At 38.4% G+C, this 21461-nt stretch overlaps 1 protein-coding gene across 4 annotated transcripts in view; it reads left to right on the top strand.

The window, feature by feature from the left end:
• The window catches only part of LOC124416734 (UDP-N-acetylglucosamine--peptide N-acetylglucosaminyltransferase 110 kDa subunit), a 36453-nt gene extending 27574 nt beyond the window's left edge, over window positions 1-8879 (top strand). For 3 of the 4 annotated variants that reach the window (XM_046897998.1, XM_046897995.1, XM_046897996.1), the window contains exons 6-12: window positions 2744-2833; window positions 3215-3395; window positions 4726-5328; window positions 5496-6010; window positions 6191-6641; window positions 6761-7137; window positions 7700-8879. In XM_046897998.1, the coding sequence (XP_046753954.1) occupies window positions 2744-2833; window positions 3215-3395; window positions 4726-5328; window positions 5496-6010; window positions 6191-6641; window positions 6761-7137; window positions 7700-7886 (2404 nt within the window). In that variant the 3' untranslated portion in view covers window positions 7887-8879. Of the gene's footprint in view, window positions 1-2065; window positions 2227-2743; window positions 2834-3214; window positions 3396-4725; window positions 5329-5495; window positions 6011-6190; window positions 6642-6760; window positions 7138-7699 lie in introns of those variants that run through there. The other variant, XM_046897999.1, reaches the window with a different exon arrangement.
• The last annotated feature ends 12582 nt before the right edge of the window (window positions 8880-21461 follow it).

Raw genomic sequence — 21461 nt, 5'->3', positions numbered from 1 at the left:
GGTTTTTTTTTCTTTCTTTTTCTCCTTTTTTTGTTATTAATCGTAAGTTCAAGATTGAGAAGAAGAAGAAGAAGAAGAAGAAGAAGAAGAAAATAATGAAGAAGAAAATGAATTAACTCTCGAAAGCTTCGACAATTTATTATTTATATACGTAATATTGCATCCAAGTATCGTATTTTAATATAAAAGATTATACCTCGCGAAAATACGACGATTTTTAGTTGCTTGTTATTATATATATATATATATATATATATATATATATATATTACATTATACCATGTAATTCAAATGCGACTGTTTTGTCGTCACGTAATATTTGTCGTATTAAAAAAGCAGGAAAAAAATTAATTACCGTCTTATGTATCGAATAACGTATAGATACGTGTGATATGTAGTAATTTTATTTACTCGTGAGTATAGAAAACGATGGAGAGTGTCTCTCGTGTGTTTGAATGTGATGTTGCATAAAATATAAACGAATCGGTGTACTGATCTCTCTGCGATTCATAGAATTGTTTATTTTATTTACATACGTACGTAATTGATTGATTGATTGTTTGTTTGTTTGTTTGAAATGATTTTTTTTTCACCGCGATCTAGAAACAACATTTTTCTTTATCTCGTTACTGTTTGTGAATTGAATTAATTCTTTTGCGTGATGGAAATTTTTTTTTTATTTTTGCACAAGAAATTGTTTCATACTTCTAAAGTTTTTCATCGCCTTCTGTCATTTAATTAACGTAAGTGTTTACGTCACACGTTGTAATTTCGCATGATTGTCGGATAAAAATCGCGATAATTATTGTCGTTAGACCGTAAGAACGAAACGGATAAAATAAAATAAAATGAAATGAAACGAAATGAAATGAAATGAATGAAACATTCGCTGTTCTGTGTAATGTCTGCTATAATTTACGCGCTTAATGATCGTAATTAAGGGACAAATGATCACGTTATACATTGTCACGAAAAGTAACGCTGTGTAATAAAAATGATTACAGCCGCCAACGAGGATGAAGAGTTTAATTATGTATATTTAATGCTTGTGTAATTTTGTTCAACTGATATTACACATGGACTCGTTATAGAAAAATTTAAAGTAAAAATAAGAAAAACAAAAAGAAAAAAAAAATCCCGTTTAAATTGCGAAAAATAACCAAAATCATACAAATCAATTTCATCATTCTGTCAATGACAATAATAACGACAAACAACAATAATCGATAACAATAATTACTCAAGAAATTTCGACACGGTTTTAAACTGCATCAGGAAAAGAATCTTTGTATTTACATCTTATCGTTGTATCGAGCTTGTCTAAAAGAAAATAAAAGTGCGATTAAATGTTTTAGCACATATATTAAATACTCGACGAAGACTGATCGCAGAAAGTGCAGATAGAAAATTTCGCAATTACGATGAAAGATTGTACCGAGTTTTTGAGCTTTAACGAATTATAATAAAAACTTAATTGGAATTGATATAACCCACGTTAGTGGCGTGTTTTTATTTTTATTTATTTCGTCTTTGACGTTTTTTTTTCTTTTTCTTTTTTTTTGTCCAAACCCCAACATTACAACTATTACACCCAAGAGACTGAATCTTATAATGTATATGTATATTACAAAAATTACAAAACAAGTTCAACGTATTAAATTGTGAATTAGAAATGGTGATAAATATTGTATATTTATAATCGTATAATATATACTATATACCCATCGATTGTTAAACGTGAGACAAGATAAAACAAAAACAAAAATAGACGACGAGAGCCTTTGAAGAATAAAAAATTAAACAAATTTAAACTAACGATTGCTGTGAGATAAAATGATGTTTTTTACATATGTTATGAATCACTAAACAAGGTATTAAACATAAAATATATTTGGTACGTATTGTAATAATCGCGTGAAATTGTATTTACAAATGATTATATTGTATATGTGTATACATATATATATGTATATATATATATATACACGTGAAATTTTTCGTTACGTTTGAAAAAGGGAGGAAAATAATTCTTGAGTTTATACATATGATCGCGTGATGATCGCGTGGTAGCAATGGATAAGGAATGGATTACCAGTGTGTCATAGTTTATACGGTGATTTCACCATCGACCACGGTTGCACCGTCGTTTCGCCTTCAGCTGGAAAGCACCATATCTCGGCCAACACCTCCGGGATGCATTTCCTGGATCAAGGCCTGGATTAAGAGGTTCATCGCTTGGATTATACGCGCCTCATCTTCAATCTCCCACAAAATTTTTCTTTCTCATTATATTGATTTAATTTTAACAAAAATACAGAAATCAATCACTAATCTATCGTTACGTTTGTTTATAAGTATTTTTTTTTTTTTTTTACAACAGATCTCGTCGTACAAAAATCATAACCGAATAGTGTAATAATTCGGCATAAAATATTGTGCCAAATCGATAATCTGCGACGCAAATTTTCGATGTCACACCACGCCTGTCGTAAATCTTTGATTTCACACCGTCACTGTGATTCGAGAGCTTATCAGTATTTTTTCCTCACCGGCAAATGTTGACGATAGGTCTGATGAACGGATAGTTTTTAATTTTTACTCCCTGGCATTATTATTATTATTATTATTACTATCATCATCATGATTTTTATTTTTATTTTTGTTGTTCTTTTTTCGCTGTACAATTTTCTGGCAGTAATGCGCTAGTGAAACTAATTTTCCGAACGATATGTTTGTGTTTTAGAGCTGTAGCTGCCTATCTACGAGCCCTAAATCTCAGCCCCAACAATGCAGTGGTACATGGAAATTTGGCCTGTGTCTACTACGAGCAAGGGTAAGAAGTTTAATATTAAGATATTTTTAAACGGAATGACTAGTACATTACTGGAAAAAAAATATCATTTGTTATATTTGATAAATAATTTGCAATAAAATTCGAGTATAATATACATATCTTAACAATACACGGTTTTTCACATTATTGATATTTCAAGAAAAAAAAAAAAAAAAAAAACGTTTTTAAAATTAACTATTTAATGCGATTATTAGTTTCCGATACACAATTTATTTGATTCTTTAAAAATGAAAATTAAAATAAGTAAATTGTTGTCATAGTTTAGGACTTTGGAGTAATCAGATTTAGAATTTTTTCTCGACGATGGTGTAATTTCTACGTTCGTTTTTTTTTTTTTGTCACGTTGAAAATATTTTACAGACTCATCGACCTTGCGATCGACACTTATCGCCGGGCTATTGAACTTCAGCCAAACTTCCCAGATGCTTATTGCAACCTGGCGAACGCGCTTAAAGAAAAGGGCCAAGTCGTCGAGGCTGAGGAATGTTACAACACGGCATTGCGTCTTTGCCCTACTCACGCAGACTCCCTTAACAATCTGGTTAGTTACTATATTGAAATTGAATAGCCAGTTATTTATTTACAATAGTTTTATATGATGTTTCGCTGAGGTTTTAACACAGCCTTCACGCGCTGCTGAAGAAATTTAACAGCTCAATTGTTTAGAAATCTCTCGTGAAAAATTTAATCGCCGTGACGAGAAGCAACCAAAAAACAAAAAAAAAAAACAACGCTGACGGATATGACAAAGCCTTTCTAAAATACAGTTATGATAAACGAAGAGGGGTGATGATGCAATAACGGTTTCGATGCTCTGAGTCTGCGCTACTAAACACGGATCGGCCACAGAATATTTCGCAGCATCCAGTACCACCACCACCATCATCACCCAGCTTTGCTGTATATTTCAATTCTGTAATTTCCCAATTAGCAGAACTTCGGTTTAGACAGTAAGCTACTCGCTTCCCTGCACTGTGTACCGACATCGTCGTTTATCGTCACGTTCACGTTATTTCGGAAATCTGATTATCATGTTGTCACCTTAGCATTGAATACGTCCATTTATTTATTTTTTTTATCTCCCTTCTTTTCTATTCTCATTTTTATTTATAGTGAGACCAAAGTTAGGATTCATTCTCTGCAAATGCAATTACAATTGAATTAATTTATTCGGAAAAAAAAATAATAATAATACCACAATCTTCGTTACGTTTTTTTTTTCTGTTCTATATGTATATATTTTTTTTTACATTCAATTCTTACCAATCAATTTTTTTTTTCTCCTAGTCACAACTCCTTTTTTTTGCACTTAGGTGGTACCTAATGAGAAATTCCGAAATAAAGAAAAAATAAAATAAAAAACGATTCCATAATAACCGAATGGCGATATTTTTTTTACGTGTAACTAGCTGAGGATCGGTTTTTTAGTTTTTCGAAAAGATTGAAATCCCGTTTTAATATACTGGTTTAAAACGAAAGTTTGTAATCAAATCGTTGAGGATGTACCACAATGCAAAATGGGACGGTTACAATGTCATGACTCATATGGTATGAATAATGTTTTGTAGTGAAATTATTGTTTGCTTGAAGATGGATAATAACAATCCTATTTGAATTGCGTCAGTTGTTGTTTGGAGATTGGAAATCGCAAATGACCCGAGTACGAAATATTGCAAAAACTTGGCGAACTTGATGAACTTGAAACATTTCAAAAGATGCTAATACAATTTCACTTATTCTAATCACGAATAAACAACCACTTACGGAATGCATGCAAATTACTGTAGAAAGAAAAAAATTGGCAGTCAGGTTTCTTGAATATTTTGACACTGCTTGTGAATGATTTTTGTTTTGTTTTTACTCGTTTACAGGCCAACATAAAACGAGAACAGGGATACATTGAAGAAGCGACACGTTTGTACTTGAAGGCGTTAGAAGTTTTTCCGGAATTCGCTGCGGCTCACAGCAATTTAGCCTCAGTTTTACAGCAGCAAGGAAAACTAAACGAAGCACTGATGCATTACAAGGAGGCGATACGCATTCAGCCAACTTTTGCTGATGCGTATTCAAATATGGGAAACACCCTCAAGGAGATGCAAGACATTCAGGGAGCCCTTCAGTGTTATACTAGAGCGATACAGATCAATCCGGCATTTGCCGATGCCCATTCAAATTTGGCATCCATTCACAAAGACTCTGGAAATATTCCCGAGGCTATACAATCTTACAGAACAGCTCTTAAATTGAAGCCAGATTTTCCTGACGCTTATTGCAACCTCGCTCATTGTCTACAAATCGTTTGCGATTGGACTGATTACGAGGCCAGAATGAAGAAGCTCGTATCCATTGTCGCGGAACAGCTGGACAAGAACAGGCTACCCAGCGTTCATCCTCATCATTCCATGCTCTATCCTCTTTCTCACGAATTCAGGAAGGCCATCGCCGCCAGACACGCCAACTTGTGCATCGAGAAGGTAGATGAATATTTTTGTCTATTTGCTACAAAATTGTTGTTCACTTTTTGGTTGAAAACTTGCGAGAGATGCTCGGATTTGCTCGTTGTAGTACATAGTTTTTGTCGTTTCTGTGATTTTTCGAAAGACTTTAGAATACACGGATAACCACATGACTTTTATTTCAGATCCACGTATTGCACAAACAGCCCTACAAATACCCACGGGAAATTGGACCGCGTCTGAAGATTGGCTACGTGTCATCCGACTTTGGAAACCATCCGACCAGTCACTTGATGCAATCGATTCCCGGGCTTCACGAGAAGAATAACGTTGAGATATTCTGTTATGCCTTGAGCGTTGACGACGGCACAGCGTTTCGTGCAAAGATAGCGAGGGAGGCAGAACATTTCATAGATCTTTCGCAGATTCCGTGCAACGGGAAAGCCGCCGATCGTATAAACGCCGATGGAATTCACATTCTCGTCAATATGAACGGCTATACCAAAGGTGCCAGGAATGAAATCTTTGCTCTCAGACCCGCCCCTGTTCAAGTTATGTGGCTCGGTTATCCAGGAACTTCCGGTGCCAGCTTCATGGACTATCTCATCACCGATGAAGTGACTTCTCCGCTTGAACTCGCCAATCAGTATAGCGAAAAACTCGCTTACATGCCGCATACATATTTTATCGGAGATCACAGGTAAGCAAATTCTTGTTCGTTGTAATCATCTGTTCAATAATTTGACTATAAGTCCTGCAACGTTGTGTTGGGATTTAAATTTTTGTTCATTTGTTACCGAAGGAAACTAAGAAATTTCGTGATACATATATATGTGCGAATTCCAATCTTGATAAATAATGCGAAAAATTTATTTTCCAGACAAATGTTCCCCCATTTGAAGGAACGTCTAATTTTAACGGATAAACTGAATTCTAAAGGAAAAGTTGCCGACAACGTGGCGGTGATAAACGCCACCGATCTTTCCCCGATGATGGAGAGTACATTGATTAAAGAAATCCGCGAGGTAATCGTGCCGGATTCTAAGAAACCGTTAGAAATTTCACTTAAAGTTGCCGAACTACCGACCACGACACCGATCGAAACAATGATCGCTTCTGGTCAATGTCAAATGTCCGTGAACGGGGTAGTCGTTCAGAATGGAATGGCGACTACGCAGGTTAACAACAAAACTGCGACGGGTGAAGAGGTGCCGCAAAATATCGTCATCACAACAAGACAGCAATACGGACTTCCGGAGGACGCGGTTGTCTACTGCAACTTCAATCAACTCTACAAAATCGATCCTCTCACTCTTCACATGTGGGCATACGTAAGTTTGCACGTGTTACATTCTTTCTCTTTATTCTTCTTGAGTTTTCCAAATTGGATTTTACGCTCTACGCGAATACGGAAGACAGGAAATCCCCTGAAACACTCTTTCATCCACAGATTCTGAAACACGTGCCGAACTCTGTTCTTTGGCTACTCCGATTCCCGGCTGTCGGTGAACCGAATCTACAGGCTACAGCCCAGCAACTTGGTCTTGCGCCCGGTAGAATCCTGTTCAGCAACGTCGCTGCTAAGGAGGAACATGTTAGACGTGGACAACTGGCCGATGTCTGTCTCGACACACCTCTCTGCAACGGTCACACGACTAGCATGGATGTTCTGTGGACTGGAACACCGGTCGTTACACTGCCCGGTGAAACTTTGGCATCTCGTGTCGCTGCAAGCCAATTGAACACTCTCGGAGTCCCCGAACTTGTGGCGAGAACGCGCCAAGAGTATCAGGACATCGCGGTGCGACTTGGAACTGATCGTGAATTGTAAGTAGACAACAAAATTACGCTTATACTGGGGGTTAGTTTGACGCTGATGTTAGAAATTATCGGCTGCGAGGACATGCACATTATAATCCTAGGATAGTGTTGAAGAATTTTCTGTTGCGAGTCAAGTTGCTTGGTAGAGAAGAAAAAAATGATAACCTATCGTTTTTTAACTTTCCATTTCTTCGAAGGAACGTCGATAGAAATCGGTAGGTGGAGGTTTCTTGGGTCACCGATAACGAATCCAAGCCCAGACTTTCAAATTTTGTAATGGTTGATCCACTATAGTGGTTCAAAAAAACAAAAATCGTCATATTTTTCTGTAATAAGAGGAAAGAGGATGTACCTGAAGGATTTTCAATTGTCAACTAGGAACCTAAATTTGTACTTCGAAATTCGATTTAGATGTTGATATTTTCTTCTTGTGAACTTGGAACCTGCAATGTGAATAACGGAATGTTCGAGGGCTGGCCCACAATCAGCATGAAAAGCCACTGGTTGTAGTATCGAATTTCACGGTTCGATTTTTGTAAGTCATTCTTGTTGTTTTCCACCTCCACAGTTTGAAAGGGATTCGCGCCAAAGTCTGGAAGGCGCGATCGGAGAGTCCACTGTTCAACTGCAAAATGTACGCACATGGGATGGAAATGCTGTATCATCGAATGTGGGAGAGGTTCGCGCGAGGAGAGAAGCCGGACCATGTAGCAGCTATCGAGAAGTCAGAAAACCAGAACCAAATGTCCGACTAGATCGGCTGTTTGGGATACGGTCGATGACCGTTGATTCTTAGCCGTTGTATTCAATCTCTGGAGAGTATTTCTTGTAATCTGTTTACAGCGACAGTTACTTTTCGAGCGCACCTAGCCTAGCCTAGTCTAACCTAGCCTCGACCTCCTATTACGAAAGCTTAGCCTTTTATTCAACGCGCGCATTGGTTCTGATGATCGTCGGTTGAAAAAGAAAGAAAAAAATTTAATGATAAGATGATGAAGCAGAGAAATTTTCGTTGTATAATAGCGTGACGAGTTTAGATTATTAGACTTGTAATTCCTAATTTATGTATTCTAATCGTTTCTCAACTGTTTTCGGTTGTACGTCCAGCGGCGAGCGACGACGCGCTAGTTATCGGTAACGATGATTTATTATAACGTGTCTACGCCGGAACTGATTTCCTCTAATATCCATACTGACGCGGGTACGATTAAGTGCCAATATGGTACTTTGATTTTTGTACAATTTCACGTCAAGAGTGAATGTAGTAATATTGTAATTGTACGCAAGCAGACCTCTATTATTATCCTAGAACCGTGAAACTCTCGGGGCTTTATGTGACACTTTCGTTTTGCTGATGATTAGTTACTATATCACACATACATATATATAAATATAAATTGACTTTCTAGGACTACATATAGGTAATAGAGACGAGAAAAAAGTTAACTTATCCCTCGAAACTTTCAATCAATGTGAATGAGTATCGTCTCAACGCTATTCGTCACCAACGATCCAAAACTTACTGTTATGATTGTATCATATTTGGTCGACGTTATTATTGATATACCAAACTTGTACATAGTTGAAATATATTATTATTATTATTATTATTAATTATTAATTATTATTACTTTAAATTGATAGTTTATAGAATCGATTGGAAGTTCGAATGTGTGTTTGAAAGGTATGGAAACATTGTAACACTGACACCACCATACATACTATACTCTGATGTGAGTTGATAAAGAAAAGAAAAAAAAAAAAATATATATATATAAAATGTGTAAAATTTATTTTTTCTTAACAGTAAAATAATTTTACCCATCTTATATGCGGATGGTACTTTCAAACCCGTATATCCTCTTCGACTCGGTGATTGCCAATTTCTTTGTCACTTTGTAACTTCAGAGTACGTCATGTGCACCCTTTGCAATTATTGAAAAAAATTTAATTCCAATTTCACTAGCGGTGTATTGATGAATTTAAAAAATGTGCAAAAAAAAATTGTTTGACGAAGGATTGCCTCCGTGTTGTTCAATTTTTGAAACTGAGTTTTGCATTTTGAAGCGCAAACATCGATAGATTGAAACGGACCTGACGTACCCGTATTTATATCTAATATTCGCAAACTTTATTCCGTTAACTCGTGATTATATCTGACTAAAAAACGATAGTATATCAATATTAATTTACGGAACATGGTTTTACTGACTTCTTATGATTTTTATACTCATAACACAATGAAAACGGAGAAGGAAGGAAATCAAGAATTATCCTCCAATCTATAGGCTGTTTTTCATTGGTGCTATTTTTCTGAAGTATTTCTATTGGCATTTCTTTCAATCTTATTCCAAGAATAAAAACATTCTGTGCGAGACCTGGTAGTGCCTTTGTGTACTATACAAAATGGCCGCCACGGGGCTATAGTTAGACGTCGTATTATCTGCGCATTGTTCGCACAGATAGCAAATTGGCAGAGAAGTTCCACAGAGATTCGCACGTATTGTGCGTCTATCTACGTGAGATCATTCTGTCAACAAAATTTTTGCAAATAACGCGTTGATTAGTATGTGGCTTATCCTACGCCCTCCAAACTCGTGGATGTTTTCAGTTCCGATAGTATCTTCAGACGATAAACATCGTCACCGACCGTGCAGTCGAGTGTATCTTCAGTCGGTTAAAAAAGCGGAATCATTTTATCGACGGATTCCTTCCAGTTCCTGTGTCGGGACGGGAAAATCAACGTGATTGTCATAAGTCCCTGTAGGAATGCGCTGTTGGCGAATGCTGTTGTACAAGTAGGTACTCACTCAAATTCCAAAAAGAATAACTCCGTTCAGAATTTAAGACATAGAACTCATGTAGCATTGGAAATCAACCGTATACTCGATGTGTGTAGTAATACCAACGTGCAGGTTAATTAATTTCAATTGTTTGGAATTATTGCACCGTGTTCTGGATAGCTAAACCTGGCATCGTTACATGTCGCGTCTGTTTTACACCGACATTCATAATATTATGAGTATGATATATGGAGAAGGATAGAAAGTTATTCATTTGAGGTGTGTCAGACGCAAACAGAAGATCAGAGTAAGAGACATTTTCTGGGCTGTACAGTGCTCCGTGTTACATATTCTGTTCGTGTCACGCTTAGATAATTTTATGCGGTGATACGCTAGAAAAAAAACGTACATAATCCGATCAAGAGGCGCTTATACGTGATTAGCGGCAAAATTTAGCAACTCCTCATCGGGGATAGTTGAAAGTAATAAATTGTGCGTGAATAAAAATTCTACGGACATTTTGCAAGTCGCTAGATTTGCACTAAGCGTGTTTTTTACGATAAAATAATTTCAATGAAAGCACACTCGTACAATACCAGTGATATACCTACTCTGAAAACAAAAAATAATAGAAAAACTCTAGGGTTACTTCTTACAAGATGGCGTCGCTATTGCCATTTTAGGTGGGTTTTACGTTGAAGAAAAAATTCTACTATGTAAAAGCAGTGGAACTTTTTACTCGATTTTCCTAATTATCAACTTCCAGTTGTTCGTATTAACTTATGTATTACTTTGCTTCTCTTTATCACAGATCTCAGGCACGAGTCACACGGGACCTGACGCCTTCGAGCCAAAAACCGCACACACATCCCTCTGCAGATGAAATTTCATGAATCTTCGCACATGATATCCGGCTGCAAACCAACGGTGAACGGTTTTTTCTGCGGCGACGGCGGTAGCGGCGGTACGTCGTACATAGAATCGAGGATTTTGAACGAGGTGCGTAAGTACATATCGTGGATTATATTATGTGCATACATCCTCACGTCGTCCGCGTTTACCCAACGGAGAGGCGGGCGTCCCGTTAATCCAAATCTAGACGGGACCCGAGGCGTCGTACCCCGGCTATAGAATCCAAGCCGCGGAGCCTCCTGCCTCCTCTCCTCTCCTCTCCTCTCCTCTCTTCACTTCTCTCCTAGGAAATATAGCGATGCTGCTGCTGCTGCCGCTGCTGCAGCATATACAGCATATACGAGTGTTTAACGGAAGCGCCGGACCAGCGACGGGCGCCGCGACGACGCGGAGATTAGAGGCGGAAAGCGAGACGCTGGGAGCCAGGCACGAACGGCGTCGCGCCTTGGCCTTTCCACGTGTATGACCTGCGGCTGCTATGCTGAGCGACACCTGCAGACTGCGGGTGCCGCAGTGGCCTGGGTCACATCCGTAGCGCACCTACCACATACTCGAAATCGCTGCCCATTACGCCTCCCGGGAACCTACAAAGGGGTGCTCGGTATTTTCGGTTACTTGCAGTCGACGAAACATTATTACCGGCACCGGCGTGCATCGATCCGCTTTTCCTAACGAAAATACTTACCAATTTTAAGTTAGCGACCGTGGAGGATACACGAAGGAAAAATTCGACGATTTTGGTCATTGTAGACATTTTTATTAGCAAATATTGTCTTGTGATAAACTTCTATAATTACCAAAATCGACGAATTCGTTCAATTACTTGTATTTGAATATATCCTCCTAGTTCTACGGTTATTTGTTTCATAGAATATATCAAGTTATTATGGGAGTAAGTTTTAGCATACGTTAGGGCCTCTGTGATCAATCTTTAACTTCGATTAATTGTTTTTTCTGTTAATTGGAGACTTCGGTTAACCGCTTCTTTTATTAATCGTAGACTTTAATTAATTGTTTTTTCTAATAATCGGTTAATCAGTTTTGTGGAAAAACGAATAATCTAAAGTTATATAATTAACAGATTTTATAACCAGATTTCAGGTTTCGATCGGTTAAATTATGGTTTGATTAATCATCAGCATAAATGCTTTTAATTTACTTTAATACCGAAATCCTGTAATCAGAACCCGAATCATAAATGGAGAGATTTGAAGTAACCTGGCCAATAGAAACTTGAATTCTGGTTAAAGAAAACGAAATATCAAGTAGTGTATACAAACCAACATAGAAGAATTTATGGGTCTTGAACCCATTGCGCAGACCATCACTAACTTGCATAACATCCATCCGGATTAATCGGTTTCCCTTATCTTCGTCTTTTATGTCACCGCGATTCAGGTGACTTGTGCTTTTATGGCAAAAAGCTTGTGTTAACCAGAGCATCATTGGCATGAAGTTTTATTGTCGTGATTCAGAGAGCGAGGAGAGTGCGCTGTCCCGATGACCTTCAGGGACGAGAATGCGTGGGAAAGTCCCGCCTTCGCGTGCATGTACAGGCGCCAAGCTTTTGTTAAACATTTACACTTGCCTCTCAATTTATGTTCTCCGTATGCGTTTATACATATGTATACACGTATAGCAAGACGCCTCGGCGAAACGGAAATTTTTATAATCTGCTCAAGATTGGCAGTGATAAGACTGCACAAGTTTTTCTCAATCCTTAATCGTTGTCGAGCATTAGAAGGAACACGAAAATATTTCTAGATTCTTAGAACGTATCTGGAGATTTGATTTTTTACATCCTAATACGGTCTTAAATTTGTCAATGATCTCTATAATGTAGTTATCATAAAATCCCAAGCAACGGGGGATTCTTCCAAGTGTTACTCGTTTTTCTCATCATCCGTCCGTTATCCAGTGTCCAGGTAAAAATAGATTGCGTGCCGTTGAGAAGCTGAGCATATTTTTTCTATTCATATACACGTATTATCGTACACGTATGTACACCAAAGCTTGTATACCATACTCCGGAAATTATATATTTTTCCTTCGCTTATTACTTACTATTACACGATAGAATTTTCTTGGAATAAAATTTAGTACTACAATACGTATAATATTCAGAGTTAATTATAGCGTCTTAATTTTTGCGAGGCATGTCATTCGTTAAGCCAATTTTCGTTTAACTCATTACAGCTGGTGTAGGTAATGGACGAGTTTGACGGTTTTCACTGAGTAATAATGTGTAACCGTTTCAATGTAAATCGCACATCGTTTCAAGGATTAGGGTAATTGGCTAATTGGCTAGTTGTGTAATTAGAGGCGCGATTCTGTAATAATGATTGTTGCGAGCATGTATGTCGGTATGCAATTACACTCACCTAAAATTCATGTACCAAAAGCTGTGTGAATATAGTATAAGTAATAAGTATAGATTACACTTGCGCGAGATATATAAGTGTAATCTATATAATGCAATTACCACAGGCGTGCAAAATCTCACGTCAAGCTATTTCCAATAATAATTAGTCTGGCTAAATGTGAGTTCGTACGTTTCTTGGTGCCCATTTGGAATTCGAATAATTTCACAGAATACGTGTCGTTAAGACGTTGCCTTGTATACGTTATACAGAGTTGTAACTTTCGAACGGGATGCAGAGGCGGTTTTATACTACATACATGTATCATATGTTGCGGCCTTTCAAAAGTTCGGTAAAAGAGGGAACCGCAGGATTTTATGGCACCTATAGGCATATGGCTAATCACACGTATAACGGACTCCGTTTCCCATACGTGTATATATTTATATATACATACCTACACACATATATCACTTTGGGAGGAAATTTTTACACTCTATCACTTTCCGGGGTTGATATAAAAATTGAGTAATTGACGGTAGTTAGATCCCATATAATATTGTCGGAATTAAAATAGTTTTGCTATTGTCGTCTGACTGCACGATTCGAGAAGTCAAATTAAAACTCAAAAATCGAATCCCGCAGTGTATTGTGTGTTATGAATAAAATTTATAGTCAATAATCAGCGCGATGTTATAGAGACACAAATGAATCGTATTAACAAAATAGAAGATAACAAGTTTTGCATTCACGTCATCGTGTATTTCGATCGCCATTTTATTGAAAAAGTATGTATAATATACCTATAATGTTATACCCACCTTTACCATAAGACGCCAACGTTGTTTATAATAGCATGACGAATTTCTTAGAGCTCGATTTCTGTAATTTTGTCAGATTTTGTAGCTGTGACGAATACACGTACATGCATCAGGAACCGCCGCATCGCTATTCGTGTTCACGACCGGAGGGAGCGAGAATTACTTAGTAATATGATTGAAAAATGAGTTATGCATCAGGAGCGTACTGAGGGGTCAACGGGCCTCGGTGACCTCTCCTTAGTTTCAAGTTAAAACTGGTTCCATTAACATCTGCAGGCCGGAAAGCCGCGGGAGATATATAATATATTATATATGTATATGTATATGTATATATATGGTTGGTGGTTGGAGTCCAATTATCTTACCTAGTATGTATATATCATACATACATATATACGTATATAATGATATTGCAAACCATTCAATAATAATTTATCGCTGCAGATTTTACTGTATATAATAACAAAATAAATAGTGATAAGAATATTACGACTCTAATTAGCGCTAAGGAATTCGTATTTGGTGTATTTTGTATCGCCGGTAACGGTGTGGGAAAAAAAGTAGATATAGAAAAAATGGCCTCGAAAGAAAAACAATTTTCTCGCTTTCCCCCACTCCGTGTTCGCCGCGTCGATTCTCCCTCTTTTCCCGTTCCTAGAACAATTCTTTAAAATGTTTCGGCCGCGCAGCGCTCCCGAAGGATCATAAATCTCGTCGAAGGTCGCAGGGGCGGTTCGCTTCTTCGGGTCTGGCGGACCGTATCCGGGCCCAGGATCCACCCTCCACGCCTAGGTTTCAAAGCAGAGCGAAATAAAAGGAGAAAATCAACGCTGACCCGTGCGGCTTTACCTGGAAAGCGGGGAAACCATTGGGCCCCGGACGAAAATCCAAGGACTAACCCGGGACGCTTACGGCGTTCGCCTGCCCCACACGCTCGCCAACCTATTAGAAAGGTCTCCGTATAGGTATAAGGTTTATGTATGTACCTTCTACCTTTGCCAGGTAGGTATGTATAATAAGATGAGTCGTTGGGTGGGCATGATACGTATATCTACCTATCTAGTCGCCCTCCTCTTCGTCTATCTTATAAGTTATACGTACCTGCATGTGACGATAAATGTGTGTATGTATGTACATGACGTTTGTACGTGTATTATACTGTATCAATCCGTTGCGGATCAACTCGTGAATATTTGCAAATATATGTGTTTTTTTTTGCTAAAATTGTTAGACATTCACGGACTTTTCTTTTAGCGCTCTTCATCGATGCCTTGGAAACTCCTGGACGTTATTCTTGTCTATTATCTGTAAGAGTATTAATCAGCGATTGCGAAGGTGTGTGTGTGCGATTCCGTAATTTTTTGGCTAACTCATATCGTTATATCTCTGTAACTACTGATCTGGTTGAATCGAAATGTAGCCTAAATTCTGGCCAGACGTTGCAGCTGTCCATCGACAAAAAAGTATCAAAAACGGTTGGTTCGGTGGTTATAGAGTTATAAACGACATACGGACGCACAGACAGACAGACAGAATGTAGAGAAGTGACGATGAGAAGGGAAGGGAAGGGAAGGGGGAAGAGAGGAGAGATGTATAGCGTATTATACATACATACTTAACTGCGTGCAGCGTGTCCATTTCCTGGTAAAATATTCCCACACACCTCCTCGCCGATGTATAAAAATTTGTTGTATACGTGTCCTGCTGGTTTTCGCTGAAAAATTATACATGCTATTAAACCATATATATATATATATACACACACATGTATATACCTATTAACGTCGATCGCGAGAGGCGCGGGGAATAGATGAAGAGAAGGGATGAGATGAAGGAGCCGAACGCGATGCGATGGGAAAACAAAAAAAATTTGACGAAGTATAATTAAGTATAATATGACCGTTCGGTTGGAATTTTAAAAATTATACGAACCGTGCTTTATGCAGCAATCGCCCGCGCTAAATTCATGTGAAATCATCATAGGCGGTGTAGTTTGACGGTAACGGTTATAAAGGAGTCATTATATATTATCCTATGGATCGACCTCTAATAGTATACAGTACATATACACATATATATATATATATATATATACATACATACATGTACACATGACTCGGTTTCGCGTCGCTGAAAAAACTCACGCGCATACTTTTTTCATTGCAGAAATTTTTTACCCAGAAAACAGAACGAAAAAAAAAAATCGTCAACGGTCGAATCCATCCGCCATATTATTCGGTACTTATTTGTATGCAGAATTATTATTATATCGCATTGTATTTATGTTCATGAAGTATAGGCGCATGTAGTTACTTATACTTATTGTGTATATACACGGTAGTGAAATATTTGACACTTTGATATATGTCAGTATGTACTATATATTTATACATAGTTGTGCACTTATATATATATATGCATGACTCGTAATTTCGGCTATTTACACGGCGTACGATATGCTGTGCGTGCCGATCGTTGTTTAGAACGAAAGAACGTTATTTAACTGACAACTTGATACTGATAATAATTGTTACACAGTTTTTAACCTCAAGATTCGTGTGCAGTTACACAAACGTTACATTGTACAGAAAAGTAATCACAATTAATAATAATCATCGCGAAACTCAATTTGAATATTTATCTGTAAATTTATTCACACGGAATTCAGATTTATCGTTGAGTTATTGATACAATGCGTTTTTTTTTTTTTTTTTTTTTTTTTTTTATACAATTTACATAACCATCGTTGTAAGCCATTTGAATTAGACGGAAAATTATCACCATTTATATTATTTTCAAGGTTTATAAATATTCTGTTACGATAAAAGTGCAAACGTTGCAAGTTGTGCAAAATTTTGATTTCCAATTAAAATTATGCACATTCAATAATAATCAAATTTTATATTTTTTCTCGGCTAAATTATTATGAAAGTCTACTTGAACGTATCTGTATTAAATCCTGGATATAGTTTACGCACTCTAAACAGCATCTTGCGTTGGGGGCTGTAAGGACTCAAGGTGATATCGATTCGTGCGGAACTACTGCAGGGGGTAACTAGGTCGAAACTATGATACCCTCTCTTATAACTCCATCGCTTCCCCATGTATTATTTATATATATATATATATATTTTCGAAGGTATACCTATAGTTTATAGACCCTGGACTACCCCTGCAGCGCGCAGTGATCGAATAGTCGCAGGCTTCTTGCAAACGACGCTGGTTTTGGTTCTGGTTCTGGTTCTGGTGGTGGTGGTGGTGGTGGTGGTGGTTGCGGTGCCGTGGGATCCTTGACATAAATAATCAGGAGTAGAGCATCGCGGCGCCCGTAGCCATGACGACGCCATTGATCGAGACGCCTTCTTCGACGCTGTGCAGACCCGCCTCTCGGCTCCTGTAGTCGCGTTCTAGTTTCCCAAACTGGCGCCCTAGAATCGCGGATCCCTATTACACTGGTGATTTTTTCGAGACAAGACACTCGTTCTGCCTGCATGCTATTTGACTAAATTTTTACCATTTTATATGTGTACGTCAAATTTTTGAACCATCATTCGTTGTGTCATACACCCTGTAGTAGAACAACACGAGCTGCAGAGGAACGCAAAGAGCCGTTATTTACGTCATGCCAATTAAAGAGATCTCACAGTCAATTAACCAATCACGCGATGTATAGACTCTCGTCCTCGACGTTGCAAAACTTGTGAGAGAAAGAAAAACGAAATTTACTGCGTGATCATTCTTGTACCGATAAAATAACTTCGTTTTTTCCCTCTTTCAGTGTTATTCCTGGGAATAATATTGAAGGATTGGAGTTATTTTCTGCATCCATTAAACGATTTCATCCTTGCCTGCAGATTATAATATTACAACGAATTAAGTACATTTTAGAATTGATTTTCGGAACTGGAAAATTCATCTGAAATCGATAATTTAGTACAATCAAAAAATTCTCCGCTTGCAAGTACTACAATTTTTAACAAACTTCAGGTAATAATGCCTGAAAATTAACTTCGTTGGTAACTTTTGTCTTGGTTGTTAGATTTCTACCAATGACGCAGTTTCTATAATTGTGTGTGGCTCTTATTTATTATAAACGATTTTTTGGCACAGGGGGTACATTTTCTAACCCAATTCTGTACCCCGCCCCAACCTCCAGAAGCCACGCTCTCGGCCTCGCCCCAATTCCTCCCCTTGTCCGAAGGGTCTTCCTATGGTTGTACCCCGCCAGCTTTTGGTGTCACCCCAGCCCCCCGTATTACTATAGGTAGGTGGGTCGTGGTGAACGGTGAACTCCACCCCTCGCACGTTGCATATCAGTATTCTTCGTTCCCATGTTGCCTGATGTAATATTTGTACGTGTAACAATATTCTCGGCCTATTACCAAAACAGTTTCAACCATCGATCAATAATACCATAATTTTTCAATTTTTCTTACTTACAGGTACGTGTATACCGTAGGTATAAACCGGAGTAACCTTATTCGATTTGAACCTTGCCGGAAGCTTGATACATTACGAATTGATCAGCGGATATGCACGTATGGTCAGCGGGTGCCACGTGCATGACAGTATAACGCAGAGCCATGAGCATGACTATACGATACAGTCATTTTGACGAATACATAGTCGAACCTTTGAGGCGAACAATTATGCATATTTTGCAATCGTAATACGATTACGTGCTTGTAGTAGAATTTTCGAATTGAATGGCTATGTTGTGACAGGATTGAACGATTAAATCATGCCTGTGTATAATGTAAGTCGGTTATACTCTAGCGTGGCATTTGGCAAATAAAGCGGTCGACGTGGTAGAAAGAATAAAAAAATTAACTGGGAATACGGTTTTAGAACGAGTTTACGTGACGTCATCGCCGCGAAAGATCGCAAGCTAATTCTATGTTCTTTTCCTTACTCGCTGCATATCCATCACGCAATCGGATGGAATTACACCTATACAGGTTCTGGTTTAGTAGAATGTCTCTTAAATGTGTAGCGTAAATGTAGCCGTTTTAGTCGGGACGAGGAATATATTATATACATACCTAATCTCTGGTCATTTCGATCCTCACGCAATGAAATGGTACGAGAAGAGGCCGGAGTGAAGTTTTTTCTCGCCTAACTATATAGATATTATTAATATTATACAGACTACGTCCATACGTGCAGGTATAAATTTACGTACATATACGTAAGCAATAAGCTGCATCATATTCAGGCTTTTTTACACCGTGATAAAGAGAACGAGGGAGGAGAAGGTGGGCAGGAATATACTGTAGGTGGACGTTTATACATATAGACGGTGCTTCCTGTATTCGAAAAGTGAGGGGGCGTTCCCTTTTTTGGCAGTTTCTCTTCAGTCTCGGCTCCTTTCCCTGGGGCGAGGCGATCGAAACGCCAGCGCCGCGAGGGATAACCGTTACCCTGGCGTCTGTTGTCTTCCTCTACGAGGCTAGTCAGGGTATGGATATCGGATGAACGTGCGGCAACGACGACGACGACGACGACGACGCCACCGCGACGAGCCATTCAGAATTCGGCGTCGATCGAAGGCCCGAAGGTCGAACGGACGCCGGCCGAAATCCTAGAGACTTTGGGCCACCCAGAACCCCCTGCATTCCATCTCCACTATTCTGCCATATTATAGAACCAAAAATAACCATGAACAATCTATTCTATAGACTGATTTCTACCGCGTACATCGCGATGTGCAAAATGGCGGTCGGAATCCCGAAAGCGGAATTCTTCTTTTTTCTATTCGAAGACTGGTGCGTTTGGATATTCCGGTACCGGTTCGGACTGCATACAGAAAAATATTCCCACTTTTAGAAACACCATAGAGTAATAGCTGTTCTAGAATTTTCCCTGTTTCTCGGGGAAAAAATGAATGTTACCAGAGTAAAACAATTAGCACGTTGTACCCTCTAGCTGCCTTCAACTATTATCAGCAAAGAGTTGGATAAAAAGAGATATAAAACACACCACCACCCTATCGTAGAAAAGAGTTAAATAAATATATTACACGCTTTGCTGCAGCTGTGTCTCATCATTTTTTTTTTTTTTTTTTTTTTTTTTTTTTTTTTTTTTTTTATTCAACTTCTCTCTTTTGCGGTTCTTTTTTCTGGAGAGAAGCTGGTTACCGCAGAATCTCTGATACTCGTTTTGCCAGGCGATCGTTTTACGAGTGTGGATATACCTTGGAGGTATACCTACCTTTCGTGTAGGTATAATAGCCTAGCTCTGCACGTAGGAAGAAGAGTTTTCTTTGAGCTCGAGCTAATCTAGGAGCACCTCGGAGTCCCACGCACACGAGGCACGCTGATCCGCGTGTCGGCATGTCCGGGTAGCCTTGACGCAAAAATACCAAACCCTCGTCGTCGTCGTCGTTTTAACCTGCATAACGACCAGGGGTTCACGTTCTCGTTCCCATGGCAACCAACCTAACCTAACCCAATCTAATGTAACTTAACCCTAACGCAACCCTAACTTCACTTGACCCAACTTAACCTTACAGCCCAATCCCGATTAGACTCGTTTTAAATTTATCCTCTTTATACAGCGGTACAGACGATGTGGATGATCATTGAGAGGAATTGGGAACGATTCGTGTTATAATTGTTGCAAGAATGATTAATTTCAAGGATAAATGTTCCTTAATTTGAAGGCATGTTTACGAAGTCATGGATAAGGGTCACGTATTATAGGTTAGTCAAAGAATTGTTCAACGAAAATAAGATACTTATCGATATATTGGGGTACAACATATGTCGGCTGTATACCTATACAAATGGCGGGAAATTTGAATAAATTCGTGTACAAAAAAATGAGGATAAAACTAGTTTTATCCTCACATTTTTTGCTCTATACACTGACTTACCGTATATGGCAGAGATCAAAATTCTAACAGTTAGTACGAGGTTTTTTTTATGGTTATGCGTTTACACGTATACCTAATTCGATTTGAAACTGATTATAACCTTTTTTTCGGCGCCATGTTGTTCAGCCACGCCCATAATATTAGGAATCCCAACCGCGATCGTGGGTTGAAATTTAACGAAACTCATTCAAGTTTTGAGAGTTAAATAAACGATGATCGCGTTACAAAGTTGAAAGCCTGCGGCGTTGGAATTTTCGGGAATGAAAAGTATGGAAAAGTAAGAGAAGCAAAAGTGAAGTAATTCAAAAAATAACAAAGCTTCCCATCGAGACCAAGAGTTATACGTGCTATTTGTATTCAAATTTTACATCGCTTTAGTATTCTCGGAGTTTGCAGTCGGAGCCGGGTTTATTACCGCGTTCGCGAATATACAATATTGATCCTAATTACTCGGATATGGGCGATAAGTTGTGCGCGTGGGCTGATGCAGAATCTGCGAGGGCAAACAAGCCCCGGCAGCTTCCAATTTATGGGACGAATATACATCAAAGGTTTTACGTAACAGGCTTCGACCCAACGA

This window comes from Diprion similis, chromosome 3 (genome assembly GCF_021155765.1).
Source record: "Diprion similis isolate iyDipSimi1 chromosome 3, iyDipSimi1.1, whole genome shotgun sequence".
NCBI classification, from domain to species: Eukaryota; Metazoa; Arthropoda; class Insecta; order Hymenoptera; family Diprionidae; genus Diprion; species Diprion similis.
This window is presented reverse-complemented; position numbering and strand designations above follow the sequence as displayed.